At 36.2% G+C, this 27,758-nt stretch overlaps 1 protein-coding gene across 5 annotated transcripts in view; it reads right to left on the bottom strand.

Annotated features, from left to right (window-relative positions):
- Window positions 1-4,359: 4,359 nt before the first annotated feature.
- Window positions 4,360-27,758, bottom strand: part of GRM8 (glutamate metabotropic receptor 8) — a 767,368-nt gene continuing 743,969 nt past the window's right edge. For 3 of the 5 annotated variants that reach the window (XM_032644028.1, XM_032644033.1, XM_032644029.1), the window contains 2 exons: window positions 11,260-11,506; window positions 4,360-4,943 (listed from right to left, as the gene is read on the bottom strand). In XM_032644028.1, coding sequence (XP_032499919.1) covers window positions 4,894-4,943; window positions 11,260-11,506 — 297 coding nt within the window. In that variant the 3' untranslated portion in view covers window positions 4,360-4,893. Of the gene's footprint in view, window positions 4,944-11,204; window positions 11,507-27,758 lie in introns of all 5 variants that reach the window. The other 2 variants (XM_032644030.1, XM_032644031.1) reach the window with 1 other exon arrangement.

Raw genomic sequence — 27,758 nt, 5'->3', positions numbered from 1 at the left:
TTCTGAATGTCCCAATGAAGGGTTAAATTAAATAAAAAATAATGGCACCCATAAGTCATAATATCATTAAAAGTTATGCTACAGGGCTTCCCTGGTGGCGCAGTGGTTGGGAGTCCGCCTGCCGATGCAGGGGACACGGGTTCGTGCCCTGGTCCGGGAGGGTCCCACATGCCGCGGAGCGGCTGGGCCCGTGAGCCATGGCCGCCGAGCCTGCGCGTCCGGAGCCTGTGCTCCGCAACGGGAGAGGCCACAACGGTGAGAGGCCCGCATACCACAAAAAAAAAAAAAAAAAAAAAAGTTATGCTACAAAAAATTTTTTGTAAGAAAAAAACTGACATAGAACATAGACAATAGTTTTTTTTAAACAATAATTGTTCTTCTTTTTGCTACTATAATATGTCACTTTCCAAGAATGACAGCAAGTTTCTGAACATTCATAGGCTTCATTTTTTCTTAAGGAAATCTTTTCTTCTAGCTAAAGCCAAGTGTTTCTCCATTATTCATATCTCCATTAAAGGAGAACCATAATAAAAGAAAAAAGAAGCATTTCTAAACATTATTTTGTATGATTAGAATGTTCTATAATTTGATATTATTTCTTATTCATCCTTTCATGCAACCTTATTGTTATTTTTAGCAATTTTATTCTAAAAGATAGATGAAACACTGACATTAAATAAACGAAATGAGAAAAATTGGTAAGGTTGCATAATAGAGTTTAGGTATATCATTTCATCCACTTGCTGAATAAATAAAATATCAGTACACATTGCCAACAAACACATGAAAGGATGCTCAACATCACTAATCATTAGAGAAATGCAAATCAAAACTGCAATGAGGATCACCTCACACCGGTCAGAATGGCCGTCGTCAAAAAATCTACAAACAATAAATGCTGGAGAGGGTGTGGAGAAAAGGGAGCCCTCTTGCACTGTTGGTGGGAATGTAAATTGATACAGCCACTATAGAGAACAGTATGGAGGTTCCTTAAAAAACTAAAAATAGAACTACCATACAACCCAGCAATCCCACTACTGGGCATATATGTTGAGAAAACCATAATTTAAAAAGAGACGTGTACCACAATGTTCATTGCAGCCCTATTTACAATAGCCAGGACATGGAAGCAATCTAAGGGTCCATTGACAGACAAATGGGTAAAGAAGATGTGGCACATATATACAATGAAATATTATTCAGGCATAAAGAAACGAAATTGAGTTATTTGTGGTGAGATGGATGGACCTAGAGTCTGTCATACAAAGTGAAGTAAGTCAGAAGGAGAAAAACAAATACCATATGGTAACACATATATGTGGAATCTAAAAAAAAAAAAAAGTTGGTTCAGATGAACCTAGGGGCAGGACAGGAATAAAGACGCAGACAAAGATAATGGACTTGAGGACACGGGGAGGGGGAAAGGTAAGCTGGGACAAAGTGAGAGAGTAGCGTTGACATATATACACTACCAAATGTAAAATAGCTAGTAGGAAGCAGCCGCATAGCACAGGGATATCAGCTTGGTGCTTTGTGACCACTTAGAGGGGTGGGATAGGGAGGGTGGGAGGGAGACGCAAGAGGGAGGGAATGTGGGGGTATATGTATTATGTATAGCTGATTCAGTTTGTTATAAAGCAGAAACTAACACACCATTGTAAAGCAAGTATACTCCAATAAAAATTTAAAAAAAAAGATAGACTCAAAAAAATAAAAATAAATAAAATATCAGTGTTGGCTAACATAATGTAGAAAATTGATGATATTCTTCCTTCACTGTCATTAGTAAATAAGAGAGAATATAGAGTCAAAGGGGAAGGAAATAAGATGACACAAACTTCTGTTCTTAGTGAGATTTCCTGTAATATGGTATTTAATTTAAGTTAGGAAAGTAAAATCCTGTTCATCTGAACATTACATTTTCTGTAAAAGTTTCTGATAAACACTAAAAATAAAGCTTAATCATTTAGTTCCTATTCATGTTCCAACGGTCTTCCCTCAAGCTTACATTTATGATTAGTTTTCCTTAAAAATAAAATGAGTTTGTGCCAGATCACCCATCATGGATTTAGATGCCTTTAGATATTAGCTAGCATAAGCTAATTTTTTAAAAAAATTGAGGTCAGATTTGGTTGGCCCAAGGTCACACTGATATATCGCTTATTGTCTACTAGTGGCATTTGCTGAACATTACCTTAGGCTACATTTTTAGTATTCCCTCTGGCATGCTGAGATTAGATGTGACATTTCTTGGCCAGAATAAAACACAAGGTCGATTCTAAAGACTATAATACTATATTTTTTCCCTGCAACTTCGCATTTGCTTATCTACAGTACACAGCAGTTAGTTTTAAAGCGTGGGACTTATGAACCACTACTGGCACATGCTAAATCCTTCTCCTTACAGGATGCCTCCCCACACTGTCCCAGCATGTATAACTATCTCCTGAACCCTCAGCAAAATCCCTGAGAAAATAACCACAGCGGAGGTCAGAATGCTCCAGCTCCTACTGTAAGAGGTTGAGGGAATTTATCCTCCCACTGCCTGGGGAAGGTGACAGTTTCATCAAGAAAATCTCCCACTGAGATAATGTTATAAAGGATGATTGGCATATGTAAATCTATGAGGACTATTATTCAACTCTATTATGAGTTAAAAAGATTTTGTAGAACACCAAATAATTATCAATTATTTATAAAAGTACTTAGGAAAGAAAACCCATTGGTAAGTTTGTAATAGGAAGAACAATTTTGAAACGTCATGAATTTTGCTTAATATTTTATTTTTCTTCCTAAAGCCTTAGAAGAAAAAGTAATAATAATAATAATAAAAACCCACCTTTGGCCTGAAAGCCAGCTTTGCTCTCATAATCACCCTGTTGTATCCACTTACCCTGACTAAAGTCAATTAGTAAATGAAAATATGAATATGTACTTGAATTTCTCTCTGAATGAAATGCAAGGCTTGTAAAATTCAAGCATTTTTCTCAAGCAAACATGTATATACTTACTAGTTTAAAAAAAATCTTTAAAATGACTAATAATCTCCAATACAAAGAAAACTGTCAGTTTAAAAATTAAAATACAATTATAATTACTTTTCTTGGTATGGCTATTGGTACTGAGCTACATGGCACAATAAAATATACTAAATGTGCAGTTATGAGTTTCCTTCATTTTAAACTAGATCTTATCTAGAAAGGCACACCTAAAGGTGGGTTTATGATCCTGATTACAGGATTGTATTTATCAGTAATTCAGATAATCTGAAAACTTGAAGACAATACTCTCACTCTTGATTTAAATATATCTACAAACAACAAATAACTATTAGGAGAAACTCAACAAGAGGCCAATAAGTACCTATTTCCTTCTGTATGTAGCTCTCTGTCTGGGTTGGTATCTAGGAAATGCTGCTCTATGCTGAAGGAGCCTAAGCTATGCTACTTCAACTCTCTGTGTTAAATAAAGTGACTGTCAATATCTGGGTTGAAGCTACAGAGCACAGATAGCTCTTTGTATCTATAAGGGATGCAATGAGCTGTCCAAGCTAACTCAGCAGAGAGAACATTTACTAACAAAATGATTGTAGAGAACCATGGACTTGATGGATGTCTGGGACGGTGTAGAATGGAGGCGCCCAGGACGAAAATGGGAGCAGATTTGAAAGCCTTTAACAGGCTCCTCTTACCCATCCTAGTGTGGTTTATTAGCATGACACAGGCTCCCTGTTTTCTCTCTCTTTAATGATACTGTTCTATGAACCAATGAATGTTTTCATTTGGAAAATAAGAAAGCTCTGACATGTTAGCTGGACTGTGGTTTCTTTAGTGATGCCAAGGGAATAAATACGCTAATTCTGTGCTTTAAGGAATGTATTGGGTAAGGCCCGTTACCTCACTGATTTCAGTGCATGCTAGGCCCAGGTGAGAAAAAGTTAATATTACACACCTTGGAATATTTCTTTTTGCAAATGTTTGACTTAGAAAATGGAGAATTTCAGTGACACTTGGATATACTTTAAGATGGTGATTTTCAGATTACATTCTCCCAAGTTTAACTCATCATTTGTTAATTACCATACCTGAAGCAATTGTCCTCAAGCTACTGCTTGATTCTTCATAAAAGAAGCAATTACTATGAAAAGCTACCACATAAATCTTGAAATATTCACAAAAATCTTACACAAATAATATTTTCATAGAGAAATGAAAGACCGTGTTCTTCACATACACGCAAACGTACAAAAAGACATTCCTCGAGGAAATAGTAGTTTCTTGGCACACCAGGGCTTTAACAGCAGCAGTGCCAACTGGAAAGAGTTTTCCCTGGCTTTAAAACTGGAACGAAACAACTCTCAACGTCTGCAAAACATTCCTTTATTATTAGAAATAAATTATTTGTATAAAAAATTGCATGCGTCAACCATTGCATTTATGTTTTAGCACAACCCAGGGCTTCAATCTGGTCAGCCATTACAAGAAACAGACTCACTGTCTTATACAAGTTGAACAATGTGGGACAGGAACGGGAGTTCTCACAATCACAGAAAAATACTTTTACAAGAATAACATCAGACATGGTTTATTTCAACAGCATTTTTTTTTTTCACAAGCTAACATTAGTTTTCCTTTTGTGATTTTTTTTTTTTAACTGCTCATGAGTAGGCAATACTTTAGCTTGACACTCATTGGTTGTATTATATAAAATGGGTTTCTTCACTCCCTGTTATTGATACTTTTGGCTTGTGGCTACTTTTTGTTCCTTACAAGATTGACTATTGATTTGATTGATTGTAGTCTACAGAGATCTCCAGGAGTGAGTGTTGGTGGTGTCACGTTCATTGTTTAAGATCGCATACCACATTTCTTCATATTGTATCATTTCCCTGTTTCAGATTGAATGATTGCTGTAGCTGATATATGTCGTCTTGGTAGAGGAAGCTGTTAAGACAAATTATAGTACAGAATAATAAATTAGTTTGTTAAAATGATTTTAAAATTCAAATATTGCAATGACTTTTTATGATATGTGGTCTTTACAACCTGTTACTTATTTTAAACAGTGTAGTAGGATTTCAACAATTATAGAAATAAAAATGCAGCAGAATTTTTAATCTATAAAACCACTAGTCTCATTTATAGTGTAGACATTTGGCAGAAAACTAAAAATGTGAATGCCCTGGTCTTTAATATATTTAGGTGAAATTCAATTTAACTGTGCATTTTGACTAACAGATTTACAATATAAAAAATGAAAGAACAGATGAAATTCTCTATCCTGCAAAATGAAAAAAGAATTTTTTCTTACAACCCACGTTAAAGACCTCAATTCTTTGAGTCTGATTTGATGACCAAGAAAGGGTTAGTCATTATAATTAGTCATGCTTTGAGAATGAATATATCTTCCATTTAAAAATAGTACTTTTAGACTCTAGAAGTGAACACGGTACGATATCAATGTGTATTGCCAACACATATTTATGGTCTGGTTTCATCCAAAGGATACAAATGGAGATGTTTAAAAAATAAATAAAGACTCAAAGAAGGAACTTATCATGAACTAAACCCATTCTTGTTAAGATTATTAGAAAAGTATGAATAAGAAAATATTCTAAGTCTATTCTAAGTCTAAATATTCTAATTCTAAATATTTCTAAGTCTAAACTTAGAAAATATTCTAAGTTTAAGTATATTCATACTTAAATTTCCAGAAATACAAATCTAAATCCAAATAATTACTTTGCATTTTTGAAAGATGTGATGGAATAAATCTGTTTTAAAATTCAAAAGTGATATCTTATTTTTTTCAGTGGGACTCTGGAATGAAAAATCATAAGAAGAAAGAAGAAAAAGTGCAAAACGTATGTATTTCACTATATAAATTCAATTCAGGGTGAAACAGATTTTTAGAGAATAATTTACTTTTGAACATTGAATAAGGAAATGGTAAAGTTTCTTCTCTGAAATAATTGGCAGTTAGACTCATTCCATTGTAGTGTACATGAATACTGGTAATTGACCAGACAAGTTCTTACCAGAGACCAGGATCAGACAAAGTCCACAGTCACTAAAATTAATACAGGGAGCCCAGGAAGTGCTAGCTGTAGAGGTTTTTGCTGTTTTTTATTTCATTGAATATTATGAGCTTCATGCCCAAAACAGGTGGGACATATCTGCGTATCTTTCTATGTTGCTCACTTTAGGTTATTATTGAGGGACAGTGGAAAGGAAGTAGATCTTAGACTTTTTTTTTTTTTTTAATAGATCTTTATTGGAGTACAACTGCTTCACACTACTGTGTTAGTTTCTGTTATACACCAATAGACTTGGTTTTAAATTGCATTCTCTTCTCTACAAAATGAGTGAAAAAACGTCACTGCACCAGGTTATGGGGCCTCAGCTTCATCACTGGTCCACAATCCACAACATTGTGTTTTTGTGAGGATGGAGGCACAGTAGATTTGTGGGGAATGGCTGTTGTCTTAGAGAGTCCATATGGAATGCTACTTTTCTATTTATGCTTCTAAAAGGTAGGGTGTCTTTTACCTTTGGTTTGGTGTGAAGTGAAACACAGTGATTTTTATGGTCTTTATTTTTTAATTTATATAGTGCTCTCATATGCCTCTAAATATATTCTAAGAAAATGAAATCTGTGCTTCAGCTATGCTTTTGAAAGACTTTCATATGTTCTTTGTAGACAAGATGGAGAAAAATTATGAGTTAGAAAAACGACCCTTTAAAAGATTGCTCAACTTCCTGGCCTATTCAGTATATTTAACAGTAACTAAAAATGTGAGAAATATCTACCAAATTTGCAGATAGCTAGAAAGAAAAATTATGGTTGTAACAGAGGAACAAGAGCCTAAAGACCTTAACGAAGATGATATTCAGATGTTAATCTTCAAGGATCATTCCAACCTCAAGACTCTAAAGCTCTTTAGAAATTATTTCATTGTTTGAACTCTTAGAAGTAACCTCCAGGGAAAAAGATGTAGAATTCTATTGAGAACTAAGACTATAATTTACAAAAAGAAAGTAATCTTAATTTTTCTGATTAGAAAAAGGATGTAAGGCTTTGGAAACATAATTTAGTCAACACTGAAACGATGTGAATGGCAGATATCTTGCAAGAATCTTCCGTTTTTTTCTTCCAAGAAGAAAGAAAGATGGATGCTAAAATAATAGAATTTTTGAATTTTAAGTCTTATCTTTTCTATTAATCACAGACCAATCTAGATTTTGTGGGTTAGGTTCCAGACCACTGCAATACAGTGAATATCACAATAAAGCAAGTCACATGAAATTTTTTTGTTTCTCAGTGCATATAAAAGTTATGTCTACACTATCCAGTAGTCTAAGTGTGTGATAGCATTATGCCTAAAAACACAATGGACATACCTAAATTAGACAAACATACTTCATTGCTAAAAAATGCTAACCATCATCTGACAATGCAGGGTTGTCAGAAATGCTCACTTTTGAAAAAAATGCAGTATCTGGGAAATGCAATAGAGTGAAGCACAGTAGAACGAGGTATGTCTGCATATTTTCATGGCAGCAGTGATACTTTGACCTTTATCCCAGAAGTGTTACAGAACAAAAGGGATCAGAGATGGACATACAAGCTAATGTAATACTTCTGCTGATGAATACGCTTATGTGAAAATCAGGCTTGAATACAGCAACAATGAATTTCCTGCGCACACCACACTGTGTTCGTAAGCTAGAGGAAGGAGATCTACCTCCAGAAGCAGCTGTTTTCATGAATTATGCATGAATAGAGCTTAAGGAATACCGTGTTACAGCATTCGTTAATTGGGTACCGTTGATAAAATTCATATACACCAACTTTGTTTCTAACTCTCTTTCCACACTTGTATGAAACAACACTTGACCTTTTTATGTGTGAAATGTAGTATTCTGCAAATCCAGTCATTAACATGGAGTCATTTGGTCTCCCTTCTAGCTTCACATTGCTTTTATTTATTCTGTGTACCATTAGAAGCTTTCCTTAAATATGTGATCGGAATTTCTGGCATTAACAAGTCATCTTTAAGATGAAATTTCTAAGAATGATGGACTTGTAGAACTCCATAGCTATGAAAGAAAAACATTGCATGCATATCATAAATACAGTTAATTGGTCAGAAAAAATTTCCTGAGTGTAGCATAGTAGCCATAATTATCAAAATCCTCCACATATTAAAAAAAGGGAGGGACTTCCCTGGCGGTCCAGTGGTTAAGACTTCGCCTTCCAATGCAGGGAGTGTGGGTTCAACCTCTGGTCGGGGAGCTAAGATCCCACATGCCTCGGGGCCAAAAAACCAAAACATAAAACAGAAGCAATATTGTAACATTCGATAAAGCCTTTTAAAAAAATGGTCCACATCAAAAAAAAAATCTTTAAAAAAGAGGATGCTAAAAAAATGGTTTTTGAATTTTGTCTTCTTTTTTGTTACTCACAAACCAATCTATATTTTCATGGGAGCCATGATACATTTACCTTTATATAGTGATTCATAGTTTACAAAACACTGTCCTGTACGTCATTGTCAAGTCATTGTGGTAATGGTGATTTATCAAAAGTCTGGTAGCAGAAAGTATGAGGATGCGGCAACCTGGACACTGTTCCAGTGGATTAACTAGTCCTGGTTTGATTGAGAATAGGCTCCACCGGTTTTGAAAGGAGGTATTTTAAATCTGAGGAGGCAAGGTACTAGTTACAGAGAGTTGAATGGCAAAAGCTTTCCAATATTCAATTATACTTCTAAAGACATAAGACACACTTTTAGAAGAAAAATATTGCATTTAAGCTCTTCAAGTTTTTGGTAGTTTTAGAGAGTTTGTGATTTTGGAAGACTTGTTACTTTTTCCATTCAAACCACTGGTGCATTTGGTAAAGGGAACAAGCACACAAGGGGTACATTGTAGCTAGTCCTTAAGTGAACAAAGGTTAACAACTGTTACCAGGAGTGGGATTGCAGAAGGATGTGTGAGGATTTCCTACTCTGTCTCTCCTGAATGTGTAAACTGTAATCACTTTATCTGAGCCTAATTTATTCAACCCAAACCACTCCTGTAAAAGATGAATAGTACAGTAAAATCCCGGAAGTACAGTTTAACCTTCTTTGAGGCCATAATTGACTTTATCTTGATTCACCTTCTTAACTTTCTTTTACCTTCCAAAGGTGAGCATTCAACTCCTCCAGAATATTATAGGCTTAGCCATCATACAGCCTTCACATTTGTAATCTTTCATTCTTATTTTCAGAGAAAAGAGGGAAATGTACACATGCTATGAAATTTCCATTTCAACAGCAACAGAAAATAATAAAAGGAAAACAAAATGTATGAGACTTATTTCTATAGCATGGGATTGGTCTTTGTCAATACAGCAAATTTTCCCTTCAGGGAACTAACTTATTTTTTAAAGCGGTGGAAAAAGTTTATTAAAATTTTTCCTTACCACATTTCAGAGGTGAGTCCAGGATAACTGGTATTTATTTCAGTGTACATTTGGTTGTTTCCATGTGCAACCATATTATATAAGGTTTTCTGGATTGCTGCTAAAAACCAAGTACAACTATAGACTCTGGTGAGTCATCCTGAGAAGTGCCAGTGTTCAAAGTGTATCACTGGCCAAAAGTAGTTTATTGGCATCCTACATTAGGTTTTAACTTCCTGCACTGATGATTTCAAGGCAGAAGAAACAAATAAAATTCTGCCCTGAAATCACAAGCATTCTACACTGATGCCTTTGAGAGTAGTTACAGCACAACCTTTGCTAGGGGCCCAGATAGCCCCACTCTTACTCAATTGCTTATCTATAATCAGAGATGATTATAACCATTTGATACCAAAACCCATCCTTATTGTGCCTCCTCTTGCACTTCCTCAAGATTTCATGTTTGCAGAAGAGTGAATATGTGGGGAATGTCTGTGAAATTCTTAAAAGGTTTCTTTCTCTACAAGTAACTAAATTTGATATTTACGAGCTGAAGGTCATCTTCCTAGAGGACCTGGCCAGTCATTCCAAGAAGTCTGATAGTAATTGAAGCCAATAGGTTTAATTAATCAATACCTATCTTCTAAGGATAGTTCTGCATGTGGGGCATTAGAGTAGACAGTGTTCATCTGGAACTCTTGATGCAAGGGAAGCTTTCTGAATCTAGTGAAGACTATAAGTTGTTATAATAATTAAATCAGATAAAGTCGTCTCAATCTTTTCTGTATTTCATGTCAAAAGTACAGAGAAAAGGAGATACAGCCTCCTGGCAGAATCCGAGAGGAAGAGGGCATTTTTGCGTAGGATTTTATCCTTAATGCCTGTGTTATATTGAACCACATACAGAATCTCGTAATGTATAGGTTATACACACACACACACACACACACACTCACACACACACACACACACACACATATAATTTTTTTTCACTGTCTTCAGCTTTCTGGTATTTTGCAATACATAACTTCAATCTATTTGCTACTCTTCCATAGAGTCCAAGATGGACTTGAACAGCTCAGTTAAACTCTACTGGCTTAGTTTGGTACCAGTATGTTGTTATGTGCTTCTTCAGGGATGAGTATAGAGAAGATAATAGGTGAGGAAAGGAAAAGTGGAGTGGTGGCTGTAGAAGGGGTCCTGTTTTCAGGGTCATGAGGCTTTCAGAGAAGAGCTCTAATTATCTTAATATATCCAAGAAGGGAAATCAAGGGAAACCAAAGAAGGGGACCACGTTGGAGAAACAAATATAGACTATGACTTAACCTAACATGTTAGCTAACTAGTTTTCTCATTTCCCTAAATATCTGAATAACGTATCATTTATTTGTGTAAGATCTTTGGTAGCATGCTTTATAAATACTAGTTAACTATTAATTCTGTAAAGAGCGACCAGTATTGAACTGAAAAAGACTGGAGAGTAGTTCCTAAGAGCTAAAGGATAATTTTATAAATGAAGCGTAGTTCCAAGCTTCAAGCTCTGTAATGCCTCAAAAGAGAGACTTGAGCGTCACACTTTGTAAAAGAGATTGCGTGTTTATGTTCGTGCTCTGGAGAGGAGCCACTTGCCTTGAAATCGTTTGGTTCTAACCAAATGGTTCTAACTGCTGTGATGGTCTCATGGTGTGCGAGTACCACCAGGCCCCTGGAACCACGTAGCACAGTCCCCAAGACCAGTAGAAGAATGTTCAACGTACATCTATCAGGAAGTGTTCCCGCTCTTGACCATCGGAAAGTCTACGGATGACTTACTGTTGGTTTCAAGACTCTCACAGAGTTCGCTTTTCACCTCGCCATTTGGTCTGTCATTTCCTTTTTGGATCAGTTTGCTTTGCATGGTGGCAGCTGTCACCACAGCTTTGAAGCTCCTCTTGCGTTTTTGAACATTCTGCTCTGGATGAAAAATTATAATGTAAACCTTGGGCATGTAGAGCATGCCCAGAGACACCGAAGCACTTAAACTCATGGAGACAGTAAGTGTTGTTGTCTGGATGTACATCTGAAGAAGGAAAGAAAACATAGAATCAATGTTGGTAAGCCTGACCTAAGATAAAGCAAATAATATAACCGTTTTCTGAGATTATTCCAGCTTCTCTGCTAACAGTGCATTAGAAGGCACTTATTAAAACTGCCCTTAATTATAGTGAAACGTTCCTTTATCCCCACCTGCAAATGTGGGTAAAGTTGTATTGTTTATGAAGCCCAATTTTTTAAAACAAACAAGCTGATAGAGCTTAGTTTCCTCCTTAGATTATAATTAAGCATATATAAGGAAGGGAGCAAAATCAATCTAGCAAAAGACTAACATTTTATGTCACACAAACCTTATTCAGGGAGGTATCACAAGGTCAAATGTTATTCTTTCAACAGTAAACCTAACCTAGAAGGTAAATTATATATAGTGGAAATAGAGCGGGAGTGAAATAGTCCAGATCATCACTATTGCACACCATTGCTTGGATAATGCGAGTGTTTGCATCTTCACATAATTACTTAATTCCAGCTTCCAAATTGGATAAATCACAAGCATGCCATAAGGGCTTGATATTTTTTAATAGCCCTCCTAAAGGATAATTCCAGAGGGTTTCTAGATGATTGCATCAGATCAAAATAAATGTGGGTGCTTTTAGAAAATACGTATGATTTCCTCCTTCCAAGACTGAAATCTGCCCTTTGGGGATGGGTCCTGACATGTGCATTTTGAAAAATTCTCCCCCTGTGCTCATTCCTTATCCTTATTTCACTGAAATTGACTGCTCTGGTACTTACAAAGAGAAGTCCCTCTGGAAGATTTTTCTTCCTGCAATCTAGAGGTTAATGAACTGAAAAAGTCAAACCTAAAAATCACTGCTTTAGCTTTTTTCATTATGTTATGAAAACAAACATGACAGTATTTTAATGTTTTCTTCCCCAATGTTATTGAGGTATAATCAAAGAATAGAAATTGTATATATTTAAGGCTTTATCAGAACTTGATGTTTTGATAAACATATATTATGAAATGATCATCTCAACCAAGTTAATTAACATATCCATCACATAGTAACCATTTTATTTCTTTCATTCTTTTATTTTATTTTATTCTTTTGTGGTGAGAATGCTTAAGATCTCTCTTCACAAATTTCAGGTAAACAATACATTATTGTTAACTGTAGTCACATATTCATCTTGCATAACTGGAAGTTTGTACCTTTTGACCAATATCTCCCCAGTTCCCCTTTCCCCTGCCCCTGGTAACCACTATTCTGCTCTCTGCTTCTATGAGTCTGACTATTTTAGATTCCACACATAAGTAAGATCATGCAGTATTTGTCTTTCTGTATCGGACTAATTTCACTTAGTATAATGTCCTCCAGGTTCATCCATGTTGTCACAAATGGCAGGATTTCCTTCTTTTTTTTTAAAGAGTCAATAATATTCCATTGTATGAATATTTCACCTCTTTAAAAATAAAACCTTTGATCTGTTTACATTTTTCATGTCCTGAGCTGAAAATATAATTTCTCCCAAATAACTTGGAATACTGAGGTTACAAGGTAGCCATGTTTTAAGATGATGAAGAGATCCCTTTATCGTCTCCAGGATTTTTTTTCGGCTTCTTTTGCTCAGCATAGTGGGGTTTTTTTTGTTTTTTTTAAACATCTTTATTGGAGTATAATTGCTTTACAATGGTGTGTTAGTTTCTGCTTTACAACAAAATGAATCAGTTATATATGTACATATGTTCCCATATCTCTTCCCTCTTGCGTCTCCCTCCCTCCCACCCTCCCTGTCCCACCCCTCCAGGCGATCACAAAGCACCGAGCTGATCTCCCTGTGCTATGTGGCTGCTTCCCACTAGCGATCTACCTTACGTTTGGTAGTGTATATATGTCCATGCCACTCTCTCACTTTGTCACAGCTCACCCTTCCCCCTCCCCATATCCTCAAGTCCATTCCCTAGTAGGTCTGTGTCTTTATTCCTGTCTTACCCCTAGGTTCTTCATCACATTTTTTTTTCTTAAATTCCATATATATGTGTTAGCATACGGTATTTGTCTTTCTCATTCTGACTTACTTCACTCTGTATGACAAACTCTAGGTCTATCCACCTCATTACAAATAGCTGAATTTCGTTTCTTTTTATGGCTGAGTAATATTCCATTGTATATACGTGCCACATCTTCTTTATCCATTCATCCGATGATGGACACTTAGGTTGCTTCCATCTCCAGGCTATTGTAAATAGAGCTGCGATGAACATTTTGGTACATGACTCTTTTGGAATTATGGTTTTCTCAGGGTATACGCCCAGTAGTGGGATTGCTGGGTCATATGGCAGTTCTATTTGTAGTTTTTTAAGGAACCTCCATACTGTTCTCCACAGTGGCTGTATCAATTTACATTCCCACCAACAGTGCAAGAGGGTTCCCTTTTCTCCACACCCTCTCCAGCATTTATTGTTTCTACATTAACGTCTGTTCATTCTAATGATACCTCTGAAAATGTAAAGTTGTCAGATTGCATCCAGCAATCCCCAAATTAATTGTGTCCTTTTTAATAAAGACTCAAAATATATTTACCTTCAAGAGTAAATACCTGAATCAGCCTTATGGCTTCCTTTTCCTAGGGGAGACTGTTTCTCTTAACAGATGACAAAGCCTTGAGGTGAGAAACCGTCTGAAACATGAAGAGAACTTCAGGCACTAGTAAAAAGACTGTCCTTGTCTGAAAAATCATATCCTGTGGATTACTGAGTTTAGTGTTCAATTTATCTACCACTAAGGCGGTCCTTTGCTTAAGACCCTATCGTGAGTATGGGAACACCCTTCAACAAGGTGATATTTAGGATCGATTTGTTTCAAAGTTCACCTCCTCCAGGAAGGTCCTCCATGATAAATCCTGATTATAATGTCCTTATTTTACTTCTAAGCACTAGTGCATTAAAAAATAAATACAACGGAGCACTTGCTAATGTATAACTATGTGATTATAACAATTTATATGAACTTTGTAATAATTCATAAAAATGCACAACCAGGGTATAAACTTCCCTAGCATCTGTAATCTACATTTCTTCTTATATACCTCTAAGAAATCACACAATAATTACTCAGATACCACTCATTATTTTTAAGTGTATGAAGATCTTCAAGAAACCCTTAATTTACACAAATCATCCAGAATATGCTTTCCATAATTTTCCACTCTGTCAAATGGACATCAGGGTTGATGACATTTTAAGTAAGAAGCACAAAGAGATGAGGTGTGAATCCAGATTCTAGGTCGGGCTCATGCGTACCATTCTCAGCAGAGACGTGATTCAGATACGTCCCTCGGCAAAGTGATAAATTACTACATGCCATGACCTCTCAGGCTACCCGCCAACGAGTGAAAACTCATGTTAAACTTGAGAGAACTAATCTACTGCAATTAAGAAGGTCCTGATAAAATATGAATATGTGCCTTTAAACCACACGAACCTCCCTAAGCTTTGCCACCTAGTTTTAAGCAACTTATTGTTATGAATACTCATAAGCTTCTTATACAATAGTTAATCCTCTTTGAATTCCTACTTATTCTCCAGCTAGCATTGCTGCAGAAAGGCTTTGCAGAAAATGGGCTGCAGAGAAAGGATGTAATGATAAGGAAAGGATAGAGCCAAATGCAAACCACACATAAATATTCCAAAGCCACTCAAATAGGGAACCATCAGTTTTGTCCCAGTCAGACCCGGCCAAGTCACTTTAACTTAAAAAACAAACAAAAACCAAACAAGGGCTTCACTGGTGGCGCAGTGGTTGAGAGTCTGCCTGCCGATGCAGGGGACACGGGTTCGGGCCCCGGTCCGGGAAGATCCCACGTGCCGCGGAGCGGCTGTGCCCGTGAGCCACGGCCACTGAGCCTGCGCGTCCGGAGCCTGTGCTCCGCAACGGGAGAGGCCACAGCAGTGAGAGGCCCGTGTACTGCAAAAAAACAAAAAACCCTCCAGAGGTATAGCCATGAAATGATGGGAACATCCACATTGATTAGTTGGATTCTTTTTATATGTCTTAACCTGTTGGTCTTGCTAAAACATATAATACTAGTCCAAATAATTCATAAATACCTTTCTAGTTTGAAAATCTTATAAATTTTATCCACTACCATAAATGTAAGTGATAATTTTCTCCCCTTATTCAGAATAATTTCTGTAATATATAGTAAACTTGATTTTGTTAAATATTAAGCATGAAGAACATTCTGGAATGCTAGTTTCCACATTAAATATATTACTGTAGTCTATCCTCTTAGCAAGCCAACTCAAAAGATGTAATAAACATAGATGTTAGGACTAAACAGTACTATGCTTAGTGTTCCAAGCCCTCCATTAGACACTGTGATTGCAAATTACAGATCTTATGTGCTCTCTTACAACAGCTTCTGAAAAAGTTTAATGTGGGTTTAGTATATAAAAAGCATCTATACAAAAATCATACCCTAAAATCTAAAACCTTACAGTGGCCAAGGCTTTGTTACCGGACTTCAGACTGTGAGTAGAGTGAGTTTTTGAACTTCCTCTTTGAATATTTAATGAAATAGAAATGTTGTATATATTATAACCTCAATGAAAGCAGTAAGAGCAAAATAAGCAAAGAAATGAAATGTCACCTACTGTCCTTCTAGAGAAGTTAATTTCTTAGCATCATGGATTACAGGATTTTCAGTATCTCCCATATTTAAGAAGAAATGGAAAGATCATATTAAAAGATTGAAAATGAGCACTTGTTTCCAAAAATCTCATGGATTTTTTTATACCTGTTGAATATTCTAATTACTTGAACCATGTAAGGAAGAAACATGTTCAAGCAGACCTGAGCTTGAATTCCAGCACCACCACTTAAAATTCTTTTTAAAGATAAAGAAGTTTACAGAGAAATTCTGGAGTTGCCTTGTGGATGGTAAAAGCCCCTAGTCGACCCACCAGGTGACAATCTGAACTCTAATAAAACTTCCCTGGCAATTGAACAGTTGTGAGATCTTATTTTCCTCTCTGACCTTTAATTTATTACCTATGGAATGGGGGAAAATAATACTTTTCTCATAGAAGGGTTATAGGTGGAATGACATAATCTTTATAAAATGTCTCAAAGGTGCAAAACAGTAGTAGCTCAACAAAGATTATTTTCCCTACAACTTTGAATCTAAAAGGCTGCCAACAAAGCATCCTTCCAGGTATATAAAATAAGAGAGGGGCCTATGAGCCAGTTATCCAAAGTTGACAGTTTAGTGAAGAGCTGACAGCCCTGCTCTCACTATATGATGTCAAGGAAAATGCTTTTGTAATCTTACTTCAAAGTAGGCAGAATAAGATTTTGCCCAAAATTCAACTCCTATTTGCTGATAGGGAATAGGATAGTGTACTGCTTCTCTGTATCAAAGTTACAGTTCACCAGAATGCTGTAACTATATTAGGAGGAAACTATATTAACTCCCTATAACCAACATAAATCCACTGAGAGATGCTGACAGTGGTACTGGATATATTAATGTAACCTTCTTTTTTCCATCCTTCTTTTATGCCCCACCCTCTGCCCCTTGTCACTCCAAAATATTAGTAGCTAGAGGAAGAGGAGGGTCTTTTCTATTATGTCCATTGATAGCCTGTCACTTCCTCTGCCTCCACAGCCCCTGGACATTTTGAGGCTGAAGCGGTCACATGCAGTGAAGCTGACTTAAATGATCTCTGGCTAAGCCAGGGAGGAGATGGCACAATGGAGCATATTAACATGACATCTTTTCTGGGACCTATTACAGCTTCCTCTTCATTCTCTGCAAGAGTCATTTGTGCACATCCAGGGTCTACTGAACGTAGGTCCTGGCCTGGAATCACTAAAGACTCTAGGAAGGGTAAGGAGGGAGGAGATTATATTACTCCAGGGGAAAGGTCAGTCTTTTACTTTCAACCAGCTGCCTGCACACAGAACTCCACAGATATCCAAGCTGGTGAGTTTTCAACCCCTATGTAACCAATGTAACCTGCTAAGAAACCTAACACCCCAGACGGATTTGTGCCATGTGATAAGAAACAGATTATTTATTCCTGTCTGCCTTGCCCTGGATGGTTTCATCTCACTTTTTGCTGCAGTCAGCCAGGTCCCGTTTGTCTGCTTCACACAGTCTGACCAATGAGAAAGCTACGTTTACACTTAAAGCCTGCCTTTGCCTTTCTCTACTTCTGTTATCTATTCCCTCATCTGTGTGTCTGCCAAAGTGTCAGCTGCCTCCACAAATGGATCTTCTGCTTTTCAGAAGGGCTTCAGCCAATGGATTTCAAAATCTCATTAATTACTAGAAGGGATTAAAACAATTTTTTTTTTTAAGATGGAGAAGTCTACAAAGAAACTCTGGAGTTGCCCTGTGGGTGGTAAAAGCCTCAAATCAACCTATCATGAGACAATCCAAGCTAATAAGACTCCCCTTGCAATGGGACACCAGAGGCGATAACGCACAGCACCCCCACCAACTCTTTGGATTGAGCCTGGATACTAATGAACCATCCCAAGTCCATATCAAACATTTTATTATTGTTTCTGTTTTGTCGAGTTCAAATACTTTGCTGGCTTCTCCTTCTCAGTCAGTTCTGAGGGGTCCTCCTCATTCTCTCTAACATCTTTACCTTGAAGTATCCCAGACCTCAGTCCTTGGATATCTATCTGCCTATCTATCTGGCCACATTACTCTCTTGATGATAACATTCAGATTTATGGCCTTAAAGCAGGACCAGCTTTCTGGGTGCACTGCCTGTACACAGGCTCCTTCACTCAGAAAGGCCTCACACTTGGTTTAATGTTCTTCTGTGAGAGTTTTGAAATTCTCAATAATTTTTGAATAAGGAAGCCTACATTTTCATTTTTCATTGGGCCTCACAAGTTATGTAGGTAGCCCTGCCTTAAAAACTATATGCTGACTAATTCCAGGCCTCCCTCAGGAAACTCAGTTGCCTTCTGGGTAGCTCCCCTTAGATGTCTGACATATACGATCCAAAACTAACAAGCATCTGAATCCCATCTTCATTCCTAAACTTCTTCTTCCAGTGGTCTTCCTTGTCTTTAGTCCATCTTTCCCACTGTTGGGATGAAAACAAATAGAAATTGTCCTTGACTCTTACACTGTATCTGTGACTGAATCCTGTTGACTCTACTTCCAAAATTTGTTCATATATGTCATTTTCCACTTCTCCCACTGGTACTGCATTGGTCCTAGCCAACATCATCTCTTATTTGGATTTTCACTATAGATGTCCTGTTGACATCTATACGTTTCTCCTCTTCTGCTCTTATTCTCTTCTCTCTGATCATCTGATTATTTTTTAACACAGGCAGCTAGAATTTAATCCCATTATTCATAAATTGGGTTCAGTCACCCCTACCCTCAAAACTCTACAGTGACTTCACATTGATGGTGTCCCTATAATGGCCTACAAGGTCCTCTGAACAGATCTGGCTTTACTCTTTCCCTCATTCATTCTCTTCTCATCACACTGGCCTCCTGGCTAATCTTAGAAGATACCAAGCATGCTTCTGCTTTGGGGCTTTTATATTTGATGAACTAACCCTTCACTTCGTTCAGGAAGTGTTCCTTTCTGAATGGTTCTTTCTCAGTGAGACCCTTTCCTAAACATGAAGTTAAAAGTTGTACCCCCCATCCCTCCACCTGCATTTATTTCTCCAGCTTTATTTCACTCCTCAGCATCTATTTTCTAGCATAAAAGTCTATATATATTTTACTAATTTATATATTGTCTCTTTCCCTTAACTAGAATAAAAATTCCATGAGTCCAGGGATTTTTACCTGTTTTGTTCACTGCTATAAACTCAACACCTAGAAACATTGCCTGAATATGTGAATTTTCTGGTCTTTGAGGCAGTGTGGATCCTTACTCTTGAATTTGACATTTAAAGGAAATGACCCATGTAGTTTCAAGAGGAAAACAGTAAATCAGGTTCTAAAGCTAGACAGTCTATGAAAACTTGAGGGCCCCATACCCCTTCAAATCAATACCCAGGCTGGGACAGAAACTCTTGCAAAGATAAACGTGATGATCATTTTCTTTGGCCTTGCCGCGTGGCATGTGGGATCTTGGTTCCCGGACCAGGGATCAAACCCACGCCCCCTGCAGTGGAAGCAAGGAGTCTTAACCACTGGACCAACAGGGAGTTCCCGACATGATGACCTTTTAAACTATAAATATGGCAATTAAAAGTCAGTGGCCTCCACTTGGGAACATGAGAGCTCTGGGCTCTGCCCTGCATCCCTCCCTCACTTAAGAAATGTACAACTGAGGATAAGGCACTCACACTATTTATAAACGTCCATAGACTTAACTACATGCATTTAAGGAGGCAATGTATGTAAAATATTGGCACAGCACCTGACATACAGTAATCAATCAACAGTGGCTGTTGGTGTTATTAATTAGCCTTGATTTTACTCTCTCTGAATCCTCCTCCATTCCTCACACAGTAAAGACATAACAGTACTGCTCTCTCAAAATCAGCCACACCTTTTTTAGCCTTTTTGATAAGGAACATGCACACACAGAACTATAGGCACAAAATATTTGTTCATAAGGAAATATATTTTATGCTTGTAGGAAACACATTCAAAATGTCATCGTCTAGTATCATTCTGGAAAAAACTCACAATCCTGAGTGTCCTTCCTGTCAGGTAGAAATTGTAGGGTTGCTGACCCATCGGCAGGTCAGAGACATTACGTTGTGTTTTCATTAGTGGAGATGGAGATGGGTTTGCTCTGATCCATTTGCTGTCTCCCTTTTGGCCCCTTTTAGCCAGGACACATGTTAGCAAAATGAAGAGTCAAACCAAAGGGCGAAGACTATGGATGCAGAACTGGGCTGGTTCACATGTGAGGTCTGAATCCTTAACCTTGGACTTATTGAGAATGGTGGAAACCAGCTTCAGAGAATAATAAAGCATACACCAATAAATGAACTATCAGCTTTGCTGAGGGAAGGAAAGGACAAGTGTAAGGAAGCTCAAGATCCTCTAAATATGGCAGGACAGATACTAGATTTATAATGAGTATTTATAATTAAATATACATGATATTGAATATTTGGACCGGTAAATAAATTTTCTATTAAAGCCCCATAGACATTTCTTAAAGTAGATGTTTCAAAGTAGAGCATTATTAAATAAAATGTAGTCTTTAGTTTTCAATTATCCTCCATAAGTATTATTTATAGAAACATAATAAAAAAACAGTGTCTCACACAATGGTGCCATATTTTCGACCGTGACATATGCAAATGAATATGAAACATCTGCTGTTGACTGATTATCAGTTCCTCCCTTACATGTTATTTTTCCTCCATGTTTCCCTCCATGGATTCCTGCTTCCATGCCACCTTTTAGCCCTTTATCATTTTTCAACAGTATGGTCAAAACTAAGAATAAGAATAATTATTTATTTAATTATTATAATTTATATTATAATTTAATTATTATAATTTTTAAAGTATTTATTTGAACAGATACAAAATATAATAAAGAGAATAATTACATGAAGAGACCAAATAAAAGTTAAAAATTTTTTAGAAATAAAAAAAAGGAGAAGAAACAATTATTACAAGAACAAAATTTATCTAAAAACTGTGTAATTACACACACACACACACACACACACACACACACAGACGGTCCCCAACTTAAGATGGTTTGATTTGGAATTTTTTGACTTCGTGATCATGAAAAAGTGATACTCAATAAGTAGAAGCCATCCTTCAAATTTTGAAATTTGATCTTGCCCAGGGCTAGTGTTATGTGGTATGGACACTCTCTAGTGATGCTGGGCAAGGACCTTGCCACAGCTCCGGGTCATCCACGCAATCAGGAAGGTAAACAGCCAATACACTTACAGCCATTCTGTACCCACACAACCATTCTCTGTTTCACTTTCAGTACTGTATTCAATAAATTACATAAGATATTTAACACTTTATTATAAAATAGGCTTTGTGTTAGAAGATTTTGCCCAACTGTGGGCTAATGTAAGTGTTATGATGTTTGGTAGGTTAGGTGTATTAAATGCATTTTGACTTACAATATTTTCAACTTATGATGGGTTTGTGGGGCTGTAACCCCATAGTTAGTTGAGGAAGATCTGTATATCTATCTATTTATTTATCTATCTACCTATCTATCATCTATCTATAGTTATCCTATAGTTATCACTGTCTGAAGACAGAAGGTTTGCTGGAATTTAAATTTCAGGAGACAGTTATTATGTAGGTTGTATTATTAAAGGAAATTGGTAACATTATGGAAATAGTTTCAACCATAGTTTTCGAAAAGGTACTAAATCATTGTTCAACTGGATACTTCCTATACAACACTTTCTAAAGCCAAAAGAATTAAAGCAGTACCTCAGTTCAGGTACTTTTGTGGAGGCATAAGATGTTGTAAAAATACTAATTTTTTCCTGGTGATTTTACTTAATGCAGGAAGAACCAAGAGTAATGGTATTATGGGCTGAATTGTGGTCCCTCCCTCCACCCCAATTCACACGTCCAATTTCTAGCCCTTAGTACCTCAGAATGTGACTGTACTTGGACATAGGGTATTTAAGTAGATAATTAAGTTGAAATGAGGTCTTTAGAGTGGGCTCTAATCCAATCTAACTGTTGTCCTTATAAGAAGAGGAGGTTAGGACACACAAAGTCACACCAGAGATGTGTGTACACAAAAAGAGACCCTGTGAGGACCACACAGAGGGAACATGGACATCTAAAAGCCAATGACAGAGGCCTCAAAAGAAACCAACACTGTCAATACCTTGATCTCAGATTTCTAGTGTCCAGAACTATGAAAAAATAGATTTATGTTGAGGATCAGGTATCATCATTACTGCCAAACATTTTATGGACATTAAACCTTCACAGTAATCCTGTAAGTTAGGAATGGGTCCATTCTGGAGAATTTAAACAATATTTTCAGAGTCACACAACTCATGAGGATAAAGTGGAGGTTTAAACTGAAGTTTGTCTGACTTAAAAGCTCATATCTTTAGCACACACCATATGGCTCCCATAGATATACAGAGATGTGAAAGAGCAGGGTTAATATGACTTGAATCCTTACCAAGTCAGAAAATCATCCTTCTCTAATAGAGTTGGGCCAGATTTCTTAAAAATAACAGTCTCAATTAAAACACTTGAATTAATGTTTAATTGAGAACTCAGAGGATTTTTTTAGATTGCTGTTATCCATCAGCTACTTTCCTCATTAAAAAAAAAAAAAATCCGAAAAACAAGAAAAGAAATCTCATTGTGGATCCTGGAGAAGCTCTTTCTTAGAACTATATATTGTTGAACTTAACAGAATCATCTAGCTGGAAATACAGACTTAAAGAGATGGATAAGTTCATCTTTTTAAATGAAGATACTTAGCACCAGGTTTGCACTGGCCAGAGGAGAGGAGTACCCAACAGAACCACTGACCACCAGAAGGGACAAGGATTCCCTACATTCAGAAGACAAATTGCTGGAACATTGTTCCTGCATAGGCACTGCTCCATTTCCACAGCCATGAGAGACAGGCTATTGAAAACACAGTAGGCAAGCAAACTGGGATTCACAAATACAGATGAAAAGACACCAAGAATTAGCAAATACTCAGAGAAAACTGATACTGTAAAAGAGAAGCATCAAAAAGAAGGATAAAAATCCAAGAAGATAGGTCCACTAGAGTTAGTTAGTGGAAGACTTAAGAGATAAAAATAATTATCTTTGCAAACTTTTGAAAGAAAAAGTATCAAATACCAGAGAAACAATTTTTTATCATTAAAATTAAAATCTCAATAGATGAAGGATTTCTCATTCTGGCTATGAAGGAGTAGCTGTCATCAAACCAATTCACCCACTGAGAATAGCTATAAAAGAATCATAAATTTAAAAAACGATTGCTTGGAGGCATCAGAGAAAAATCAAAGCAGCCAGGACTCAGGAGGGCCAAGGTCTTAGGACACACACACACACACACACACACACACACACACACACACACACACACATACATACACACACTCACACTCTGATGTGAGTCAGGCATTTTTCACTGCTTTTATCCATTGGAAGTGTGCTGATTCATTGCATGGGTGTTAGAAGGCAGAAATCTTTAGACGTGCTTTTCGGCAGTCTCATGGGGCTGGGAAGACAAAAGATGGAATTCAGGGTTACCAGTGCAGCCAGGACTTGAGGACCCAAGATTCCAGGGTATTACAGACAAGTGAACCTGAGATTTACACCAATTTTTTTTTTCTTTAGACTTTGGTGTACCTTAAGTGGGAGGGAGCAACAGACTAAAAAAAATCAAACATAATCCAGATTCAGAGGCTAAAGAGTTAAGCAGTGTCATTATGCTTGGGAAACAAAATTTGGAATTTGTGTCAATTAAGGAGGATGGGTAATTATAAACACCTTGGACTTTTAGCTGATATATCTGAAGGGATATCCTCCAAGAAAAATGAAATATCAAACATGGACAAACCCACAGAAAGCCTAAACCTAGTCTCAAATTATCCCAGTCCTGGATTACGTCAAGGTGAAATGCCTCTGCTTTAACTGTAGACAGGTAGAAAACTGCAGCTTCTCTGGAGGAAAATGGCAACATCTATAACATCTACATTTTTAAAATGTACAATGTTAGGTATTCAATAAAAGATTACCAGCTACCAGCAAAACATGGTCCAACATAAGAAGAAATTACCAAAACCAAAGGGAAAGGGAAAAAAAAAAAAAAACCCAGTATATAAGATTGGGTCACAAATGATCAAGATACTGTACTTCTCAGACAGAAGTTTACAAAAGCTTGAACATAAATGTATTGAAGAAAATACATAATAAGATAATGAATTTAACTGAGGAACTGGAATATATATATATATATATATATATATATATATATATATATACACACACACACACACATACATATATATAAAAATTGAAACAAAAATTATAGGGCAGAAAAATATAATAATTGAATTCAATAGATGAGTTTAACAACAGATTAGATGATGTTCAGGATATGACTAACAAATTGAAAGATAGATCTGTAGAAAATATACATATTGAAGCCTGGAGATAATAAAGAATTTAAAAATACAGAACAAAATTATTAGAAATATATAAAACATAATAAAAATTTTGAATATGTATGAATTTGGAGTTTCAGAAATAGAAGCAATATATAGTAGAAAAAAACTTAAAGAGATACTGCCAAGAATTTTCAAAACTGAATGAGCATAATCTATAAAATTGCACAGAGAAAAGGTATCAGATGACCATATTCCATGTAGTCTTAACAAATTTCAAAGGATTGAAATACAGAGTATGTAATCTGACTAATGTGGAAGTAGGGTAGAAAGTAGAGTTAGGATAGAAATAACAAAAGTAACACGAAAAGTATCAAAGATTTGAAAATTAAACAACACAGTCCAAAATCACTTATAAGTCAAGAAGAATTGACAGTGAAAATCAGAAATTATTTTGAACTGAATAATAATGAAGTGGCAACATATTAAAAGTCATGGGATACAGCTAAAACAGGCTTCATCTATATTAGAAAAGAAGAAATTGTGCTATAATTATCCATCTCACAAAACTAAAGAGAGAGAGAGATTAAACCCAATGAATATAGAAGGGAGGAAATAATAAGGATGAAAGATAAAAGTCAATAAAATAGAAAACAAATGCAAAATAGGGAAAAATCAACAAAGCCAAAATTCTTGAAAAGACTGTAAAATTAACAAAACTGTTCACAAGGCTGACCAAAAATAAAAGGACAAGACATGGTATAAAGTCAACAAAATATACCAGTAAACTAGTTCTGGATGTCCTTAGCAAAAAAAAAAATTAAAGTATATGCTTAAATTTAAGGGCAACCTAAAAAATTAAAATAAGACCTAACATTTCTGAACTATCAAAATGGAAACAAAATGAAAATTTGATCAGTTAAAAAGATGGAAAGGAAAAGAACAGAAACACGAGAGTATAGTAAATAGAAAATAAACTGGCAAATATAAACCAGTGATTTTCATGATATAAATTAAATTCCCCATTAAAAAAATACACAGGTTATCAGATTGGATTTTAAATGTGATTCCAATAAGGAGAAAGTTATATGTAAAGGCTGAAATAAAGTAACTGGAAAAGATGTACCAGAAAAATGTAAACACAAAGAAAGATGATAGTAATATTATTATGGGACAAAATAGAATTTAAGATAAAATCTTAAGTTATACAAAGAACACATCTATCTATGTAGATAGATCACCAACAATACATTATCACAATGTGTGATGCAACAAATCATAAAAATACAAGAAGAAATGGACAAATTCATAATCATTATGAGGAATTTTAATTCATCTTTTCAGGTTTAAATTTAAACATACAATATAAAATTAAGGTTAAAAATAGTCTAACTCAAATAACAAAATTGCCATTTTGATTGCATTATTTTAAGACCTAATGGACTCTTCACAGAAATCAGTCATGTATTAGATTACCCAAAAACAAAAATGAAAACAGGGAACTTACAGGCTACATTCTTTCCCCTCAAAAGGCAATCAAATTAGAATTAAAATTAACAGATAAATAAATATTGGTTTTTATTTAGAAACTAAATAGCACCCCTGTAAGCAACTTGCATTTAAAAGGAAATGACAAACTATTTAGAAATGAACAATCATGAGAACAATACCTGTGAAAAACGGTGGATGCAACCTAAATACTTGAAGGAAAATTTAAATCTAAAACGGCAATGTTAGGAAACAGGTAAGTCTCAAAATTAACCATGAAACTACTCAAAGTAAAAAAAATTAAATTCAGTAGATGTAGAAGAAAGGAAATATCTGAGATAAAAGAAGAAATGAATGAGACAGAAAGCTAAAGCCAGCAGATGTAACTAACAAAACCAAGTCACATTTGGTAATATTTGATTTAAAAAAGGAGATACAACATGACTAATTAACATAGAAAGTATAAAGAGGATATAAATATAGATACAAATTAGATTTTCAAATTATAAGAGCAAATTATGTATAACTTGATGTCACTAAATCTACACATCTAGAAAAAATGCATTATTGCCCTGTAAATAGATATAAGAGGTTAGAAAAAAAAAATACTGGATAGACTGAGAACCTTGGGGGGAAAAAATCAGAAAGGTAGTACATTATTGACAGAAGGATGGTAACCCAGCACTGAGGAAAGAGCCAGTGTTGCTTGCACTATGCCCTTGGGTGAAGTGAGAATAAGGAAAGTGCCCACCCCAGTTCCCATTGTGTTCTCACCTAGTGACATATGTACATCTGCACTTCTTTGGTGCTTTTGCTCTTGTTTTAGGTAGGGCCTAAGACCTTGAAAAGTTTACAGTCCCTTTCAGAATTAGAGATTCAAGTGCTCATGAGATATACTGGCAGAAACAAATTTTCTCAGGTTCAATCTCCTCTAAATCTTCCGTCAAGCCTCACTGCTATTTGAAAGAAAACATGACAAAGAGCCTCCTTCTCCCAAGTGCTGAAAAGGATACAGTGGTGAAGCAGGATCTCCACTCACCCCCTTTATCTGTGCACTATCTCTGGGGAGCATGAATATTTATAATGAGTGACGCCTTTACTAAGATTAGCCCTAAGATAAGGTGAGTTGGGGAGGATATAAATGTAACTCTATCCGAAAGGGTGACAAATCCACATTCAACTCAGCCTCAAAGACTCATAACCCTCTCTGTGTTCCAGACCCTAATGAATAGCATCTTCTGTAACTTACAGACCATGACTTCTTCTGCCCATCAATATTTTTACCTACTCTTGTCATGTACCTGCTTGGCAGTTCTGGACTCATCACATCACCATTTCTGAGATAATCTATATAGGGACATCTTTGTTCCCAGGACTAGTGCTTCTAGAAAATACAGATGAAGGTCAAAGTAGCCAGGTTTCTATAGATGAAAAGCCTAAGACCTAATATTGCTTTACTTTGTGCAACTGTCCGCTACCATGTCTGATATTGACACATGGGTCTTCCTGGATGCCAGCTATGTCTGAAGCTTTCAGGAGAATTAAAATTTTACCTATACATATGTTGACTTCCCCAGGTCATCATGCCTAGCCATGGTGAAGATGCTGCCCCTATCAGACCAGTGATCTGCTACAGCAGTGTACTGATCACACATATGGGCACTAGTACCCGGTTCTAGTGCCCAGT

This window comes from Phocoena sinus, chromosome 9 (genome assembly GCF_008692025.1).
Source record: "Phocoena sinus isolate mPhoSin1 chromosome 9, mPhoSin1.pri, whole genome shotgun sequence".
Classification (NCBI taxonomy): domain Eukaryota; kingdom Metazoa; phylum Chordata; class Mammalia; order Artiodactyla; family Phocoenidae; genus Phocoena; species Phocoena sinus.
The sequence above is the reverse complement of the archived record's forward strand: the minus strand, read 5'-3'. Positions and strand labels throughout refer to the sequence as shown.